The following is a 20,000-nucleotide window of genomic DNA, read 5'->3' as shown; positions in this document are numbered from 1 at the left end:
AGATTATGGAAAACATGTATTGTGCTGATGCCTCTTGTGTAGTAAACAGAGTGTCGGCACGGCAGAAACATGTATGAGGACGATGCAGTGATACTCTGTAGTAGATTCATCTTCTATTGTTTGCTGGCAAGAGCTGAGTCAGGACTCTTTACCTATATCGAACAGAGCTGTTTCCTCTGGACTCAGCTGGAGCACTGAGCACTTCCCCTCAGCACTGCAGAGCACACAAACACACACACACACACACACACACACACACACACACACACACACACATACACACACACACACACACACACACACACACACAACCTCAAACATATAACCTCAAACACACACAAATACATGCACACACACAAGCAATCTTAAACACACACACACACATGCACACACACAACACACACACACAATACAAAATTGCACAAACAGCACTTAGGGGGGGTAGGGTCCCTTAGCGCCTGTCGGCACCAGACTCAGGACTAGTGGCCTAAAGGTCAAAGGTGGCCCTCAAGGATCTTGTAAATGTAAATGTAAATGTAAATGTACATTTATTTGTAAAGCATATTTAAAAAAATATGCTTTGGTCCAAAAAAATCTTGGACCAAAGCCCAGCGGCCCATTGAGCCGGGATGCGTCTATCTTTCTCAGGGACACTAGACAGCCCCGCCCCATTGATAAGTATAAAACAAGCACTCCCAAGTAGCCAATGATCCCACCAGGGAGCCGGAAGCCAGACTGCAATGACCAATAGGGAGCATTCATATTTTAGAGGACGGAAATTCCAATCCTCCTTCTTCTACTGCTCCTCCTCCTCCTCCTACAATGTTTCAAATTGCAAAATGCATCCTTTAAACTTGCAAATTTTCCAGGGCAATAAATAAAAAAATGAAATCAATTTACATTTTAAAATGGACAGAGCAACTGTCAAGTGCAAGCTGATTAAAGTAAGTGAAAGGCTAAGCTGTCAGTTCTCTCTCTCTCTCTCTCTCTCTCTCTCTCTCTCTCTCTGGTATGAGTGGTGTCCCATGCTAATAGTCTGTGTGTATTCACAAATTCCAGTGTTTATTTATCTCCAACTCACAAAGGGTTTCAAATCCTCTTTAACATCCAATTTTCCTTACTCTCTTAATGGGCTTACCAAACACACAAACACACAAACACACACACACACACACACACACACACACACACACAGACACACACACATTTGTGTATGTGTATGTACAGACTTTGATCAGTAGCTCCACTTTCTGTCAGTAGCTCCCTATCGCCAGTGGTTTCATATTCTATTTGAGATTTCTCATCTTTTTTTTCATGTCATACTGTGTTCACCCTCGTTCTGTCCAATCCATCATCTTCTGTGACTCCATACGTCTTCTCCCCTGGCGCTGTCTGCAGCTGAGCTCTTTGTGTGCGTGTGCACATGTGTGTGTGTACGCGTGTGTGCCTGTGTGTGTGTGGGTTGGGTTAAAGCTTAGTTTCACTCTGGTAGAAGTCATTCAGAGCGCCCTTGGGTTTGACAAACCAAGGTCATTGATAATTGTAGTAGATGCTTTTCCCTAAACCCTTAGGGCGAGAGCGGTTCAATATTAAGATCATATTTAAACCAATCCATGCCGATTGTGTAACATTTCCAGAATTGTCTCCCGCAAAAACAGAATTGATGTTTCAGACCCCAATGTTTCCACGACGCGCTTATGAAGGCTTAATCTCGTATATTTTTAATTAGCTGTGGAAGAGTAAAACCTTGTGCTGACTTTACTTGAAGTCACTCCAGGGTGTTCTTGCCCTGTGTGGAGGAGTATAAAATATAACAGAGACTAGGTACCCTACCACAAGGCACTAGCTATGACACTAGCGTACCCTACCACAAGGCACTAGTTATGACACTAGCGTACCCTACCACAAGGCACTAGCTATGACACTAGCGTACCCTACCACAAGGCACTAGCTATGACACTTGTGTATCCTATCACATGGCACTAGTTATGTCATTGGCTTACCCTACCACATAGCACTAATTATAACACCGTACCCTAACACATTGCACTAATTATGACCCTACCTTATGCTACCACATAGCACTAGCGTACCCTATCACATGGCACTCGTTATGACACTAGCGTGCTCTACCACATGGCACTAGTTATGACACTAGCATACCCTACCACATAGCACTAGTTATAACCGTGTACCCTACCACATGGCACTAGTTATGACACTAGCTTATCCTATCACATGGCACTAGTTATTACACTAGCGTACCCTACCACAAGGCACTAGTTATGACACTTGCGTACCCTACCACAAGGCACTAGTTACAACACTAGCTTATCCTACCACATGTCACTAGTTATTAAACTAGCGTACCCTACCACAAGGCACTAGTTATGACACTAGCTTACCCTATCACATGGCACTAGTTATGACGTTTGCGTACCCTACCACAAGGCACTAGTTATGATGACACTTGCGTACCCTAGCACAAGGCATTAGTTATGTCTTGCTTAGGCAGAGTTAACTACACACCCAACGCTTTCAGCTGCAAAGCACCTGAAACCGAGAGGTGGAGGGAAAATCAGCTAGAGCTACAGAGACAAAAGTGTTTGCACGGTTGTTGTTGTTGTCGTTTTTTCTGCAGAGTGAATGCTTGCCACTGATAGCTGCGAAGATCTTACACATTGTCACTATAATGACCGTCCACATGAGTGCTCCTTACCGTTGTACAGGCTGCGTTGGTGGGCGGTAAGCTCCTCTCCGGGGGGTCGCCTCGGTCCTAGGTCCCTGCCGGGGGACCCACCAGCGTACCTCCCTTTACCATGGTCAGACCCCGGGCTGTGCTGGTGCTGGTGGAGGTGGTGGTGGTGCGGGTGGTGTCGTATGGACTCCGGACTCCCAACGATGACCCTCCCTTTCCTCAGATGCTCCGGCGTGCCAGGCCCCGCCCCCTGCCCCGCCCGCTTGCTCTCAGGACTACCACAGCAAGCCCCATCCCCCGCCATGCCCACCCTGTGCCTCTGGGAGAGGTCCGGGCTGGACTTGGCCCCGGAGCCCGGCGATCCCTGCCCCGGGCCCGTCGGCGCGTGATTCTGAACCAGCATGTCCACACTGTGGGGCCCCTGGGGGACGCAGGCCTGCCGGGCGGGGCTGTGCTTGGTCCCGTGCTTCTCGGAGCTTAGGCCCCGCATGCCCCGGGCCTCCAGGTTGGTGAGGGAGCCTCCGCGGGGGCGGTACGACTGGGGGAAGGTGTAGTACTCCGGGGTGGAGCTGTGTCTCCGGCCCCACACATCGTGGACGCACCCGTCCTTGAACTTTGACCCGGGCTGACCCGAGGACCCGGGCCCCGGCTGAGGAGCGGGCTGCCCGCCAGCGGGGGGGGGCTTGTTCTGGGGGTTGTCGGGGCTCTCCGTGCTGCCGGCGCTTGAGGTGCTGCTCCCGTCGCCCACGTCCCGGAGCAGGCCCGGCGCGGGCCCGCCTCCCAGCAGGCTGCCCTGGCTGTCAATGGAGCCCCTGCAGCCGGCGTCGCCCCCTGCCGTCCCCGGCCCTCCGCCCGCCCTGCCACCACCGGCTCCGCCCCCACCGGCGGCGCCCCGCCCTGCCACAGCCGCCGCCGCCGCCGCCGCCGCCGCCTCGGCCCGCTCCTCCTCCAGCATGAGGCACACCTCCTTGAGCTCCAGGTTCTCGCGGAGCACCTCGCTCTGCCGCTGCTCCAGCTCCTTGAGCTTCTGCAGGTACACGGTGACCTCCTTGCGCATCAGGCCCGCGCTGTAGCGGCCAAGGCGCTGCCATTCCCGGGAAACCCGCTTCCCCTTCTGCCGGTCGTCGTCCAGGAAGCAGCACAGGTCCCGCAGCTCCTGGTTGTCCTCCTGCAGCTTCTGGTTCACGTCCTGGGGTTTGACACACACAAACGCACACACACACACACACACACACACACACACACACACACACACACATAAGCACACACAGGCAGATCCACCATGCAGAGATGGATTACACGACCAGACTAAACTGTGATTTATCATTGGGAGTCAGAGAGACTGGAAATGCTTTATGCTTGGCTCAGAGCTAACTACTAAATGCTTCCTCTACATGTTCCTATCATATTATCTGTCAACATTTAGCAAATGGAAAAATGGCTTGTTCATTCAGGCTATAGTGTTAACATGATTGATTGAGGGCTGTATGAAGGTGCACATTTACCATTCTGTACGCAACAGGTTGAGTGAATGTAGCCGGTAACCGTTTTAACCTTGGTTGCTCATATCTGATCCAACATGTTTCCTCAGTGCGAACTGTGTTTGCCATGCGTTACGGCCCAGAGTGGACCTGCTCGTTCTGACCAGATATCCTCTATCACTGGGCTTATCTTTATGTGCAATGAATTCGAACCTGGGGGGCGATAGGGGAACCCTCTGATTCCCCTCCACCAACTCACCTTCAGACTCCGTATCTCGGTGAGGTGCTGCTGGAGCCGCCGGTTCACCTCCCGCATCAGATTACTGTGGTCCAAGATAACGCTCATCTTCTCCGCCTCTGACCTCCGCAACCGGCGAACCAATTCGTCTTTGCCCCACTTTAACAGCACCTCGTCGCTTATTTTTGAGAGGTCATCGGCCGAAAGCTGCGAGCTCTTGACTGCGGAAGCTTTCGTCGGCATGGCTTTATCCATCTTTTTTTTTTTTTTTTACACAAGTGCCGGTTCACGCACACACACCACCACCACCACCAGAAAAGTATTCAACGAGTCAGAAAAGAACAGGCCAAAAACACGGGGGGAAAAGTGTGCATCCAATCTATCCTTCAACCAAAAGCAATCTGGTTGCATCCCCTCCCCGCATCTTCTTTGCGATCACTCGTCCCCACGCCCATGCTGCAGCTCCGATGTCCTGTTCAACGTGCCTTTTGTGTCCCCAGCCCTGTGCAGCAGCCTAGTCAGTCCACATGCATGCTGGGGCTTCGGAAGACCCCCTTGCCGGCTCGTGGGCGTTTTCTGTGCAGGTGCATGCCTCCTCCAGCCGTGCGCGACGCACAGGCGTTCCTCCCGTTCATTACGGATGTCCGATCACACAAACCGGTTGAGGCGCGGGCACGATAGGCCTATAATGAGTACAGGCACAGACAGTGCACGGCGCGTTAAAGAAAGCCCGAAGGGCGGCCAGCTGAGGGAACATCTGAATAGTGCCGAACGCGTTTATCACTCTTTTTCTTTTATGGCTTTAAACCCGCTCTCTCTGAACGCATTTATCTCGCTGGTCCCTGGCGCCCCCTGCTGTTGAGCTTGGGAGCGTACAATTGTACTAACCCTTTTTATTTATTACCCCCATGGTGTTCCCTCAGGCCATATAAACTGATGTTTCTGTGTATGCCTATATATTCTCAAAGTGGTGGTCCACCTCTATTTAGGGTAAGAAATAAGTGTCTCTCTGCGCGCGCGCACAAACACTCAAGCATTCAAGGCAAATGTATGCACTAACAACAATTTCAACAACAGATTAACTTATTAACCTATTATTTTATTTATTAATTTATTGAAGTAGAGACCGGGGCAAATCCCTTCATCCTAATTACATTGTACACATTGAATATACATATTATCGCTGTGATAAGTCACTGAGTGGCAATATATTTACCCAGTTACTACCTGTATTGATTTATTATTTAATACACACTAGCACAAAACGTTTTCAATGCGCCTGTTTCTAGTGCTTAACTGACACATCAAATGAAAGGTAGGCTATAGTAGCGTCAATGCCCAAGGGCACCTGCGGGTATTAATCGAGCCTTGCCCTTATTGATGAACACATTACAGAGACTACGTCGTCAGATGTCCGCATTAAAGAGACTCGGAGTGAGTGATATGAATGTCTGAAGCAGTTTTTCCTCGTTCAGTAAAACCAGTTAGGCTGGCCTGCTAGGCATATCTTTAACCTTACCACTCGCTCTGCGTGTTGTTGTCTGCATGCATTCTCGACAAGTCGGTGTGATTTAAAAACAAAAGATAAAGCAGATGCCTCCATCATAGAAAAATAACTTTTTAAATATCGTTTTGATGACTTTTCACCTAAGACCTATCACTGTGTGACTGCTCAGAAATAACTTCAACCTCAGCACGCACATCCTTTTACGCACACAAGTGATTTTACATGAGTTGAATAAATAACATATTTGTTGACAAAAACCGATAACCCACTTGTTCAGCGGAGGAACATCTTGGACGTATCCAACGCTTATGTTCAACCAGTACAGTACGATATACTCTTGTCTTTAAGATAAGAAATTGATAAGATAAGGCATGGATATATTGCATTGCTCTTGTTGCAGGGGGGAGTCAGGCTTGATCTGATGAACCAGGTAGGTGACATTCCTCGGAAGTGTGACAAGACAGCATTGCCCTTGGTAGCTTGCGTTGTCTGTTTAAACTTAACACCACCCAATGTCTACGTTTGCCTACACCTCCACTCTTTAGGTATGGATAAGGTACCGACTCCGGGGCTTTGGTCTGCGCTACTCATACTTGCCATGCTGTCCGGAATAGGGAGCTGGGTCGTTCCGGACTTCTGCCGCACGTCCTACGAATGCCCCGAATATACACTGCTCAACCAGAATGCTGTAAGTTTTTATGAAGGATCGTTGATTTGCATTGTATTGTCCCTTTATTTATATTTTGCGTCTTTGTGTTTCTTTGCTTTCAAAGTGCATTGCTTTTCAATGACGTTCCTCCTGTTGATGTTTTCTTGTCAGGACTTTGAGGAGCGCCAGTATGTGGAGACGCTGTGGATGACGGCCAAGGTCAGGAGCACCAGTAACACTGATCTGACCGAGGGCTTCTTGAAACTGGATAAGTTTCGCAAAGGGAATAACGTCCAAGGTATTTATTGTATCTATATTTAAATATTATTACTGTTGTGCTCTAGCATAAAGGCCTAGTTGTTTATAGTATGCACATACCTTATTGCAGAAAACAGTCTTGTTCTCCCATTACTTTGTGATCACCACTTAAATTACATATTGTTATTTTCTTAATTTAAGTTTAGACCACTTGATAACTACGAGAGTTTGATAGAAGATAATTCAAAGAAACACCCCACCACCACCACCACCCCGAAACTGTCATTTATACACGCCCCGAAACTTATTTATGCGATCATTTTCTATTGAAATATTCTAAAAGAACGGCTCCATGAGACAAAGAAGATAAGATTAGATAATTGTATCATCATTGTGCGATTCAACTATGACATCACATAGCAGGCATATATTGGAAGAGGAAATGTGTGAAACGAAAAAAACGGATAATAACTACAGATAACCTAAACCACAAAACCCAAGGCAAACATACATTCCTCTAGAAAAGAGTTATTTCACTCAGGTTTCGCAAGAACACATTGCGTGCACTTTTATTTTGAAGTTTCAAAAGTTGTATTTCGTGTTTTTATTTTTCAGGTCGAACGGTGCCCTGTAAGACCTGGCCCGCTATCATCACTGTCCGTCAGGGAGAAGAGTACGGCAGCGAGCCGGAGGTGTTCGTCTCGTGGTTTTTTGTCCCGGGCACGCAGCTGCCTTTGCCCCTCGACACATCCATCTCAGAGGAAGTGAGACCCGCTGGAAAAGTCTACGTTAGGTATATCCTAGTTACATCTACATCTACACCCCCACACCCACCTAAACACACACGCACGCACGCACACACATACACACACACACACACACACACACACACACACACACACACACACACACACACACACACACACACCTAAACACACTTACTCAATCACTCACTCATTCAAATATACACACAACTCTCTCTCTCATACACACAGATACAGACACACACACACACACACACACAAACACACACACACACACACACACACACACACACACTAACTATGTCTCCCTTGCTCTCATGGCAAATCCGAATATCCAATGTACTTTGCAACCCATGGTCGTTTCTCAGCAAAGAGAACCGCATCAACCAGCTTAGAACCATGGAGTCAGGTAGACTCCATCCTATGATTAGCATCCCAATGGCTGGAGTACCAGGTGGGGCTAGGTTTCGGACTGATATCAAGTAAACAAATGGAGAACGAGAGTGAGCATTGTATAGACTATCGATGGGCCATGACGATTGAATATCATTAGCAATCCAGTATAAATTAGGAGGCAATTCTAAAGTATAAAAGAATGGAAAATGGGTCAAAGGGTGTGGCACATCCGGTTTCTCGGATGCAAAGGCAAACCCGCTTTCAAGGAAGCTGTCATAAGTACAAATATAACTGTTACAAAGGCTAATGATCTGTGCTAAAATTATCAATTATCAATCATTACTTTGACACATCTTCACAAACTAAATACCAAAGAGGGTACCTCATGGAAATAGTGTCTCTCCAGTCGTGTGGTGTTTGGGGGTCTCTCATAGGCAGGGGCCATGGGCTTGGATCAGGTTCTGTTGACATGCTTGGATAAAACGTCCCTTTCTTTCATTCCTCTGAAGGATCTTCAGTGGTACAGCGAGCCAAAGCAAGGCCCTGGCCACCGCGGTGGAGCTGGGGGAGATGTTGACCCTGGCTGGAAAGACCTTCGAGGCCCACAGACACACAGGGGCCTTCTACGACAGCCCCTGGGACATACTGCGTGCGCACCACAATGAGATCTGGATCAACGCAGCTTAACATGAACAGGGATCCTAATCTTGTTTATCTACTCAAAGTATTTAATGGAAAGAAATATAATTGTTTATAACCTCAGCACATTGTATCATATAGCTGCTCCTTTTGGGAGTGACACACTGTTTAGTAGGTAGTAGCTTGTATCCTGCTTCTACCTTATTGGATGTTTGTGATTGACGGGTGACAGCCAGTACTTCGCCAAAACGTTTTATATTTCCTGCCATTGGTTTCAGGAATGTTGCAGATCAGCACTGGTCAGGCACAGTAAATTTTTTATATCTGATGTGTATATGAATGCAATACGTATGACATCACCAATAACTGTGTTACTTTGAAAGTGTTTTTTAATTAAAGGTGAATGAATGAGTGCGTTCTTAATTTGAGATATAATACATTATTTAAGGGATATGTAATGGTGCTGCCAATAAAAAAAAAACACCTAATGTAAACGAATGCAATTTTTTGTATCAACCCATGGGTAATTCTCCGTTTTTAATGCAACCAGTGAAGCAAGCTATGTTAACAGTGTGATGCCGGGAGGTTGACGCTAGATGTCACTAGCGGCTCTTTATAGTCACATTTGTATTACTGGTGCGCTCTCAATGCTTCCCCTGACCTAACCCAGTCCTAAACAAAACAATCCCATCCGGGCTTTTCACAAGGACCATGTTTAAAGGAATATTTTTGTTGTCAACAAATTTGCATTTTGTATTGCCTGACTACAGTGAAAAATTAAGAAAAGATTATTAAACTTTTCAGACCTCTAGAGTGACTTGTTGGGCCCTATTTTAACGGTCTGAAACGCAAGTGAGAAGTGCAAGTAGCTTTGTGGGCGGTTCTATGGCGATGTCGCTATTTTACCGGCGCATAACTCTTGCGCCCAGCGCAAATCTAAGAAGGGTTGGTCTGAAGTAGCCTAATTACCCGTAGGTGTGGTTTGGGCGTAACGTGCAATAAAACAATGAGAGTGCCAGCTCCCATCCCCTTTAAGAGCCATGAGCGCATTTGAATCTGACGAGTTGATATTTTGACAGCGCGTCTGCAGTCTCCGATAAGACAGATGCACATGAATTTCGAATGGCTCAGTTTATGGCCAAATAATATGGCCTAATTCACACATGGAATAAGGTTTTCTTCCACAACTTCAGAAATACTGAGCCCTCAAATAAATTTCGGCAAAGAAAACTTATATGATATAACATGATATGCGGTAACTGTGATTCTATTTAATGATATCCGCAATACGTTCTAAACATCGTTTCTTATCAGTATTTTATGCATTATCGTTATCGACTTGTTTTCCTAATATGCATGTGTCCCCCCTTTAATATACATTGCCATGGACTGTATTATGCGTTACGTGTTTAGTTTGCGTGTGTTTAAACAGATGGACGCACACACGCGCGCCCGCATTCATTAATTCTTTTACACATACACGCGCCCGCATTCATTCATCCTTTTAAACACTCACTCGCGGTAAAACAATGTTTTCTCACGATCAAATACTCATGAGTCCTAAAAGTCGTGGTCATGTACACGATGTCTGTGTCAAGAAAATATGTGTTTGCTGTATGGTGTTTGCAGATGCATTGATTTAAAAGTACAACTTATTACCGCTGTATCAGCTGTTCTTTCCCAAATAATTTACCAAGAATGTGTGGCTAGGTAGATAAGAGTAGCAAAGTGTATGCGCGAGGTGCACAAGCAACATTATGCATGCGCCCTTAAAATAGCATCTGAACAACGCGCCACTGACTTTAAACCAGGTATTTCCTGGTTTGTGGCGCAAGTGGTTTCTGAAACTGCAAAATAGCACCAGGGAACATTTACGCCAGAACACGCCTCTTCCTTTCGCCGAACCGCCCCCTTGGGGCGCAAGATCATTCCCTAATTTACCGACGCGTGGCGCAGGAGGGAAAAGAATGCTCTGCGCCAGTTGCAAACTAGCAACGACACATGCGCCAGTGATTAAGTCAATTGCGCCGGATGCAAGATAGGGCCCGTTGTCTTACTCGTTAGTTTTGTAACATTCACATTAACATATAGGGCATTTAGCAGATGCTTTTATCCAAAGCAACTTAATATAATTACATTTGTCCGAAGAAGATAAAAAATATATTGCTGTCGGCACAGTAGGGCTGTTTGTAGAAACAAGTGCCAAGCACTAACAATTGTTAGGTTAATCCCTTCCAGGTATACAACAAAGCTAGCTAGGATAAGATGCTACACAATGTAGTACTATTTTTAAATGACAGGACGCACAACATACAATAAGTGCGTACATTAAGTGCCAGGATGTACAACATACAATAAGTGCGGACATTAAATGCCAGGATGTACAACATACAATACGTTTGTAAGAGGGGTGGGGGACCTGTACACATCTGACCAGTACAATCTTAACCACCCAAAAAGGCTTCAGTTTTTGGTGGTGTTGTTATTGGTTTCAGTAGTTAACTCCACAAATATAACTACTATAATCACGATCCAAATATGAATTCAGTTGAACTACCAGCAAGCCACTGCAAAATGTAGTTTAAGTTGAATGGATCAATATGTCAGTAGAGCTACACTATGTATTTTTTTACCTACTCTCCATGTTGTGGAGATCTTACTTGGTATGTACATTATGTAGGTCTATGTATTAATGTACTCCTCATTATGTAAGTAGACCAATGTCTGTAGGAGTAGCTCAGCATTGATGTCAGCGTGTGTTTGCACTCTTGAACACGTGAACCTGTTCCATCCATCCAACAGTGAGAGAAGACACTTGGGTGTCCGTGAGGCTGGAGGACCAAGCACATCACTGTTGCCCACCTCAGTACAGGAGCTCCACGCAGAGGACATACTTCATCTCCACAGTAACGGCTCTATTGTCGGAAACAACCCCCCCCACACACACACTCCTCTCCGCCTCTACGTAATCATGCTTTTATCGCAAGCCTGTGCTGGAGAGACGACAGAAAAGAGTGAGGACATGAGTCACACTACTCAGGAAGGCCTATGTATCCATCCGCCTTCCATCAAGTTTTTTGTCGCTTTCGCTTTGTATTTTGGCCTCCGATTCACAGATGCCTGTTTGGAAAGTAGATGTGGAAAAAAAGCAGGAGTGTGGCGTCACCTCCGCTCATAAGTGTTGAAACTGTGGTCATTGGCTCAGACACGATTTAAACCCGGTCCCTTTGAATGCATTTGGTTGAATCGTTTTAGTTATCTATTCATACAGTACTTCAAAAAAATAATTGTGTTCCATTGATCTCTCTGTGATCTATCAAAAGGAGGCCTACTTTTTCATTGATTCCAGGGAAAAATATGAAAAATAAGACCACACTGTCTTCAACCTTTAATACACTTTTCAAAATTCAAAAATACACATTTGGAGCAGTAGGGATGGGTAACATTTACCTTCCTTACTGCCTACATGGCAAAATATCCTATTGCCATCATTACAACAGACCAAATAAATGAATTACAGTTTACTGGAGAAACATTCTGCCGCAGCAGGGAGGGGTCTAAAACCCTCCCTGCTCCATTGTCCTTGATGGAGAGATCAGTGGAGAGGTTCAATGTGCTGGGTGATTCACACGGCCCTTGGCTCTGGCCCTTTAAACGTGGCTAATTGTGTATATTCCTAACTGAATAGCAGTTACCACGATTACCTTCTCTTTTTAATGTTATTGAGTAACCATAGTGGTTTTGTGTAGCAGGGGATTTGGAGAGCCCTTGGCTTAGACCCTCTACACCTAGCCATCTGCATAATTTGAAAAATGTTATTTGGATAATCCCCATTTTTATATTATTGAGAGAAGTAGCCTTTGTGTGAAGCATGTTCTGCTTCTGTTTTAACATGGGCAGTTTAATTCATCTGTCCGTTCATCCAACCCTTTCCAGTTTATTGCCAAGGGACGTAAGGCAGGCACACATTCTGAACAGGTTTATGGAGCATTTTGGAAACTCATAGATGGTTTCCACTGAACATCAACATTCATAGGCTTGTTTCCTGGCAAGTGTGTGTGTTTGTGCGTGTGTGTGTGTGTGTGTGTGTGTGTGTGTGTGTGTGTGTGTGTGTGTGTGTGTGTGTGTCTGTGTCTGTGTGTGTGTGTGTGTGTGTGTGTGTGTGTGTGTGTGTGTGTGTGGGGTGCGAGAGTTTTGGTGAGCTCCACAGATCATACTGTATAGTAAACACTAACTATGTGTATAATTCTCCTGTCAAACATAACTTTATTCATACTTCCCTTTAGCAAAGTGTATATGGTGCATATTGGTAGGGAATGGGTCACAGGAATTGGAAACAGGAATTCAGGGACCAGAGGGAATAATGCTAATCCCATGCCCTGAGATCCTTTATAGATCATGAGCTGCAAAACCAAAAAATGTCCAGAAAACACAACGCAGAGCTTTCGGTATATGTAGGTCCACGGGTTTGTTTCTCATATTCCGGAGAAATTAACCATTTTAATGATGACCCCCACAACAGGATGAAATCTTTCACTCTCAGTGTTCCTCCATACCTTGGGGAACTTTCTTCCCAAGGGGTTGGCTCAATGTATGTAGCTTCACCCACTACAAGAGGAATACATTTCAGCCGCATGCAGCCCATACATTACCATTCCCCTGTGAGCTGCCCCATTCACGTGGCCCTTCAAGTGTTTATCAAGCCGTTTTAAATCACCAACCCTCTCGGCATGAGGCGTGTTTTAACCAGCATATTTTCTTTCGCTTTCTTCCTCTACATCTAAGCTAATCATGCAAACCATTACTCAGCCTACATTCATACGTAATTGCAATCATTGTGACAGACGCCTCCCGGCTGGCACTACTTGTGTTGTTCACTGCATGGGATGGGTTTTGTTTACTTTACGCAGTCAGGGGAACTGCGGCTGCTGAGATTGCAAAGACGTGCTTGGGTATAATACAGAGGAGTTTTTGAGACACAATGAATCAACGTGCATTTGGATGTGCTTTTATCTTGATTCAAGGATTTACTAGAGTCACTGTCACAACGTTGTGTTACTAATGCTTTAACAATGTAATGAATGTAGGCCTACTTGGGGGGCAAAGTACCATGTTGTGTGCATCTAATTGCATTGCTTGCTGTTGCCCCTGAATGTGTTTTCCTCTGGTTGTTTTGCTGTGGGCTGCGTGTTGTTTGGTTGTTGAACTGAGACTTTTGTTGAATTGGGTGTATTTTTCCTGAACTCTTATCTGTCACCTCTCCCATATCTCTCCTCCCTTCAGGCACTCTCTGTGACTGTCAAGTCCTACTTGAGACTGTCACTGTCTCTCCCTCTCTCTCCCTTCTCGCTCTCTTGCTTTGACTCTCTTTCTTTATTACTCTTCTTTCGTCTTCTCCCACTCACCCATTTTCCACAGTCACGCCAAAGCTTTTACCTCAGTTGACTTACACGACTGAAGCTCTATATTTTTTCTATAAAGTTGGGCCTTCTTGTTAAACTTTAGCTAACTATTATAGAGACCAGCTTCTCTGTCAAAAGCTATGAATCCATCTAGCAGAAGGGGAAATTCTCAATGAAGCTTTATGGATTTGGAAGGTTAGCTTTATTTCATGGTAACTGTTCCTCATTTCGTCATGCTAACACTGCCAACTAGGTTGTGGGCAAGATTGATATATAAATATATATATATACATATATATATGTGTGTGTGTATAGATATATGGAGGAGATAAACAGTGGAGATATGGTCCTTCAGGATTTGATTGATCTTTTGGTGTTTTACAGAGTAAAAGACGATAGACACATAAATCCTCGGTGTTATGCACTAATCAAATGCAGATAACATGCATGGGGACTAATGGCGTCAACCGGTGTTCTACTATAGAGCACACATTGTGTGTGTTTGTTTGTTTGTTCGTGCACGTATCTGTGTGTGTGTGTGTGTGTGTGTGTGTGTGTGTGTGTGTGTGTGTGTCTCCTGAGGACAAGCGAGTCTGAAAGGAGCAATCAATGTCAGCCCTGGGGGAGGACGTCTCCTAACCAAGTTTACTCTCTCTCTGTCTCTCTCTCTCTCTCTCTCTCTCTCTCTCTCTCTCTCTCTCTCTCTCTCTCTCTCTCTCTCTCTCTTCTCTCTCTTTCTCTCTCTCTCTCTCTCTCTGTCCTCTCTTTTACTGTGTGTGTCTATGCACATGCATGACAGGATTTTAAAATGTGCCCTAATACAGTCATTGAGATGACCTAAACAGACATGCAGAGCGAGAGAGAGAGACGTTTTGTCTCATACACTAACGTATATTATCATAGGTCACCTCTGTCAGCGCTGTGAATATTAATAACCCCACCCCCAGGCATTTCCTGGGCCCAGATCTCTGACTAGTTTATTGTGAATGTCATGGGGAAGTATTGTCAATATCTACACAGATTTCTGTGTTATGCAGTCAGACGAGTGTGTCGGACATTTCAATTGTTCAGACTGAACCTGCGTCATTGTGTCGTTTTTCTTTCTCTGTACATATCTAGAGAGACATCGGAAAAAAGAACTGACACGTATTTGGTCCATCCGTGTGACGGTACATTTTGTGTTCATGCAGTTTGTGGCCGTCATCAAGCAGCAGTGGGCTTTGGCGTCTTTGCCATGTGTTTAACACAAGACCAGGAATCATGTGATGTTGTTAAGTGTTGACGGGGAGGTTTGTGGATTAAAAAAGCATTAGTTTGTCTACACTTGGAGCGTGGCTCGAAGCGAGGATTAGGCAACTCAGTTAGGGAGGGTGTGCGTGTGTGGCTGGCGGGCAGATGGTAAAGTCACCGTGACAATGTCCTCCTCCTCTCTTGATCATATTCACTCCCTCTTTTTCCCTCTATCTCGATCCCTCTCTCATTGGGTCTCTCTCTCTCTCTCTCTCTCTCTCTCTCGCTCTCTCTCTCTCTCTCTCTCTTTGTCTTTGTCTCTCTCTCTCACCTGGGAAAATGTCACCCTGAAAACTATTAGTTACTTACTCACACATTCCCTCTGGTTAATGATTCATTCAAATTCACACCAATTACAGAATAAGGTTATATCAGTTGTGATGTTATGAACAGTAATAACTACTGAAATATATATTCCAAATATTATTTTCAGTGGTTCATTTTGAATAAGATAAAAGAGATATTCCACATTCAGTTGTTGATTTTGAGGACTTCTGTTACCTAAAGTCTTTTATTTGACGATGACAGTATAACCCGGCTTTTGGTGCAGGGGTACAACATCCGGTCACCATTTCCCATGTCTAGAAGTTACAAACCTTTCCCTTGTTTATTTCTTTAAAACCGCAATATGACTCTGGTTCTATACGAGAAACTGCCGCTCCATGAAATCCCCCTAAGTCTCCTAGACAAAGGATAACAAGAACCTGAACAATCCTGACTGAGGTATGGATCACGGGTCTATTTATAAGCATGCAGATCCTTCTGAATGTGTCAACTGGCCTCCTCTATATTTAGCTCCGGGTACGTCTCTGTGATTAATTGCAGGTATATATAAATGTGCAGACTGACAGACAAACAGATCGATATGGAGGGATGGAGGGAGGGAGGGAGGGAGGGAGGGAGGGAGAAAAAGAAGAGAGGGGAGAGACATGCAGTGGAGGTGTCACAGCAGGACAGAGGAGAGGATGAGGGTCATCCAAACAGATTGGCCTGACATTAAATAAACTCAATTATTCAAATAAATGTCCTCATCTCTCTCTCATCAGCACCCCTCTCCCTCACACCCCTGCCCCCATCCTGTACTCCCACAACATCAGCCACAGACACACACAAACGCACACATACACAAGCACACGCACGCTTGCACTCACACACACACACACACAGGCGCACACACACACGCACTGTTTCTCATACACACACACACACACACAATCATTTTAATTAAACATTTCTTTCCATCCCATTTGTCCAGGTGTCGAGTCCAGATGAACGCTCTTGCGTAGCTGTCTACTGCTAAGTAGAAAAATTATAATCATCCCAAAAAACAAGCTGTTCTGTAAGGGGTTGTTTCTCTGCTCATTGAAGTTGAACCGTTATATTAGTACTCTGATAATGTCAGTGATAACATTACCTGCCTATCTTCAATGTATTATTTCATTGTGTGTGTGCAATGATGATGTTAATAGTTACAAGGAATCAAAAGTGTCAGATTCCACAAATTAATATAAATGACTCCATGTGACGGGGCGCATAGCTACCGTCACGGTAGCGATACGCTACATACAGGAGACTGAGTGTGGGTTTGTCTTGTTTGTTTATGTATTCCGTTACCTTCATACTGTTTTAAAATCATTCATCAAACATGTCATTTATCATATGCATTACGACAGTTTAATACAATCTTGCAAGTACCATCATTACAACTTTCTGTTTCTTTCTGCTTGTTTCCATTTACCATTAACGTCACCTGTTTTGTCACAATAACCACTCGTCTTATGTTTATATGAGGGTTGGAGCACCGCGCCACCAGGGTTTATATCTACGTCAAATCTTCCGGGTAAACCGGAAGTGACCCCGAGTTATTATTTTTATTTTATTGCTGTCTTTTTACATTTTGGCTATGCCAAAATATAGCAATGGTGCACAGTTTAAAAGGTTAATTGTTTCTCGCTAGTTGAGGATAGAACGGAAGCTGTTTTAAAGCTGTTGTGTAACTGCTCTGGTAAACACCCCTGACGCAACGGGAAAATTGGTATGCACCAATTAGCAGTGGGGGTTAGGCCTACTTAGGCCGACGTTCAACAGTGGTTCGGGAAAGCTGATGGAGAGAGGACTTATGCCTGTATATTGCTCTCCTGTGTTGGACTTGTTGAAAGGTCCGGTTTCCTGAAATTTTGACTTATGATTTTTTTGTTGTGACTCTCAAGCCTATTTGATATGCTGAGTCAACCTTTTGTATATATATAGATTTTTTTTATGTTTTTGTTTTTTTGTTAATTTTTGTTCTATTTTTTTATCGCCTTAAGGGCCTTAAATTGGGATAAATAAAAGATCCCATCCTATCCATCACTCCTCGTCTGCTCCTGAGTGTTTTTTTCATCTAGTTCAAGTCGCTCCAACACATCTACCCTTGACACTCCATCAACAGGGACTTTATTGCTAGTGCAGATAGAATAAGGATAGGGCTTCCGTGTGCGGTGTGTTTATGGTCAAAGTCCATCTGTATGTTTAGTTTTTGGTGTGGCCAATGACTAACACACTGCTGTGAGCACCATCCTCTCCTCTCATCAGTGTTACCGAGCGACTCATTCCAATCCTCTCCTGCACACCCCTAATCTCATCTCTCCTGTCAGCCCCATGGACCTCACCTTTCAGCCTCCTCTTCTCTTGCACTCCATCTTCACAGACCAACCTATGCACTCTCCCACACTCACTCATATACGGTGACTCTTCTCTCTCTCTCTCTCTCTCTCTCTCTCTCTCTCTCTCTCTCTCTCTCTCTCTCTCTCCGCCCCATACCTTCTGCTCAAACTTCTTTCTGGCTTTCTTATACACATCCCTCTCCTTTTTGCCAACTCTCCTCTCATTCCTAATTTCTTCCTTGCTATGTTCTCCTCCTCACCTCTCCTCTTCTGTCCTCTGTCCATCTGCCCCTTTGTCCTCCACCAGGAGATCAGCCCCCGCTGTTCTCCTGGTGTCATCCTCTCCTCTTTGTTCGTTCTCTCCTTTTCGATCCCGCTTTCCTTTCCACACCTTACCCTCTCTTTATCCCCTATCCCCATCTTTTCCTGGCCTTCTCTCCTCCACTTCTCTCCACTACTTTCCTCCTCTTTTACCCCACTTTGCTTCTTCCAATAAATCGTCTTTCTCTTCTTCCTCCTGTCCTATCCTGGCATCCTCTACACTCCTTGCTAACTCTTCTCCCCCGCTTTCTTATCTTTACCTCTCCTCTCTCCTCCCTTCCTCTCTTTCCCTGGCACCCTGGCACCTTCTCATTCCTCTGCACCCGCATGCTCTGCCCTTGGAAGCTCCTTGAAAGCAGATCCATCTCTCCTAATATAGCAACGGCAGACAACACAAAGCTACTGGAATAGCCTGTGGAGTAGAGACACTGGGGTTCTGGGAGAATCCCTAGAGAGAGAATCCTAGCTTTGCGTATGGTGCAGGAGAGTATGAGGTTTAGTCACAGAGTTTATTGATCTGAGAAAAGAGCCAAGACAAAACTAGCTTCTGTCCCGTTCTGGAGCAGGCACGGAAAACAGGATTGAATGTCATGACTATGGTTCAAATGTTAAGTTTTGCATGGTACTTACAGTCACTCACGCTCTATTAATACACACAACAACAGGTTAATAACGTGATTATTTTGGTGACCTGTTCGGATTCATACAATTATTCACAGATGATGGACATTTAAACTAAAAAAATGACAGCTGCATTAATTCCTTGATAATGAAAAACTACACAAAAGTATAAACTTGTGAACAGGATTTGAATCTCACAACCTCACTACCTCTTCCTTCACATAACAAAACAACGAAAAACTAAATATGGATAAGGAAATCCACAGGAAGAAAGGGAGAGATGAGCGATGAATGGCTGTTGCTCTCTTCATGTACTCTCTTTGCAGGAGGGAGTGATTCCTCCACATAGAGCTCTGAGGGCTTGAGTCATGCAGGTAAAACATTTAGCGGCCAGGCACTTTGTATTTAATGGTACGTGTGCGTGTGTGTGTGTGTCTGTGTGTGTGTGTGTGTGTGTGTGTGTGTGTGTGTGTGTGTGTGTGTGTGTGTGTGTGTGTGTGTGCATGCTTTACATCTCTCAATAAATCCTAAAACAGGGTAGTTCATTTCAGCATGTATTGCTTGAAATTGAAGTGCTTTTACTTGGTGTTGGTGTCATTTTTTACAACTCTATTTACCTCCATCTGTTCATCTGTTAATTGGGGTTCACAGGTCCTTTGTCTTCAGAAAAGCATTAGGATAATTCTCCACAGGGACAGGCACTGGCAATATTGTTTTTCCCTGAGTCAATGCCCCAATGCCCCCTTCTCCGCAACCACCACCACCACCACCATCACCATTAGGGCTCCTGAGGACAGCATGCAAGGACACATAAAATCATTCACTGGACCGTGAGCCAAGCGCTCGGTTAAATCTGATACTACACTAGCCCCAGACTAACAAAAATAAAACATTCAGAGGCTAAAAGCTACATAAAGCAGAAATGCAGCTTCAAGTAACAGTCCCTTTTCAGAATTTTTGAGAATTGTAGGTTTATGTCATCATATTTTTCTTTGTAATTTTTAATCAGAGCAAGGACACGAAGCCATCAGTCAATAAGGAATTCTGAGAATAATGAATAATTCAAGTTTAACCTTGAGCCATTATACCCT

At 44.9% G+C, this 20,000-nt stretch overlaps 2 protein-coding genes across 2 annotated transcripts in view; one reads left to right on the top strand and one right to left on the bottom strand.

The window, feature by feature from the left end:
• The window catches only part of ccdc85a (coiled-coil domain containing 85A), a gene marked incomplete at both ends in the record, with an annotated part of 89,146 nt that extends 84,474 nt beyond the window's left edge, over positions 1–4,672 (bottom strand). Inside the window, 2 exons of the mRNA XM_079729092.1 lie at positions 2,720–3,887; positions 4,439–4,672. Coding sequence (XP_079585218.1) covers positions 2,720–3,887; positions 4,439–4,672 — 1,402 coding nt within the window. The remainder of the gene's footprint in view (positions 1–2,719; positions 3,888–4,438) is intronic.
• A 1,710-nt stretch (positions 4,673–6,382) lies between these two features.
• On the top strand, positions 6,383–9,124 carry soul2 (heme-binding protein soul2). Its single transcript, XM_079729471.1, has 4 exons — positions 6,383–6,612; positions 6,745–6,871; positions 7,447–7,624; positions 8,501–9,124. The coding sequence occupies exons 1-4, from the start codon at positions 6,472–6,474 to the stop codon at positions 8,676–8,678; spliced, it is 624 nt and encodes a 207-aa protein (XP_079585597.1). The 5' UTR covers positions 6,383–6,471; the 3' UTR covers positions 8,679–9,124.
• The last annotated feature ends 10,876 nt before the right edge of the window (positions 9,125–20,000 follow it).

Source organism: Pollachius pollachius, assembly GCF_949987615.1.
Source record: "Pollachius pollachius genome assembly, chromosome: 2".
Classification (NCBI taxonomy): Eukaryota; Metazoa; Chordata; class Actinopteri; order Gadiformes; family Gadidae; genus Pollachius; species Pollachius pollachius.
The sequence above is the reverse complement of the archived record's forward strand: the minus strand, read 5'-3'. Positions and strand labels throughout refer to the sequence as shown.

What these genes read in the sequence shown, in the direction of transcription:
- soul2 (XM_079729471.1), top strand. Translation starts at nt 6,472, where the DNA reads ATGGATAAGGTACCGACTCCGGGGCTTTGGTCTGCGCTACTCATACTT. An exon ending in CAAAGGGAATAACGTCCAAG is followed by an intron (nt 6,872 to 7,446) that starts GTATTTATTGTA and finishes TTTATTTTTCAG; the next exon opens with GTCGAACGGTGCCCTGTAAG. An exon ending in GCTGGAAAAGTCTACGTTAG is followed by an intron (nt 7,625 to 8,500) that starts GTATATCCTAGT and finishes ATTCCTCTGAAG; the next exon opens with GATCTTCAGTGGTACAGCGA.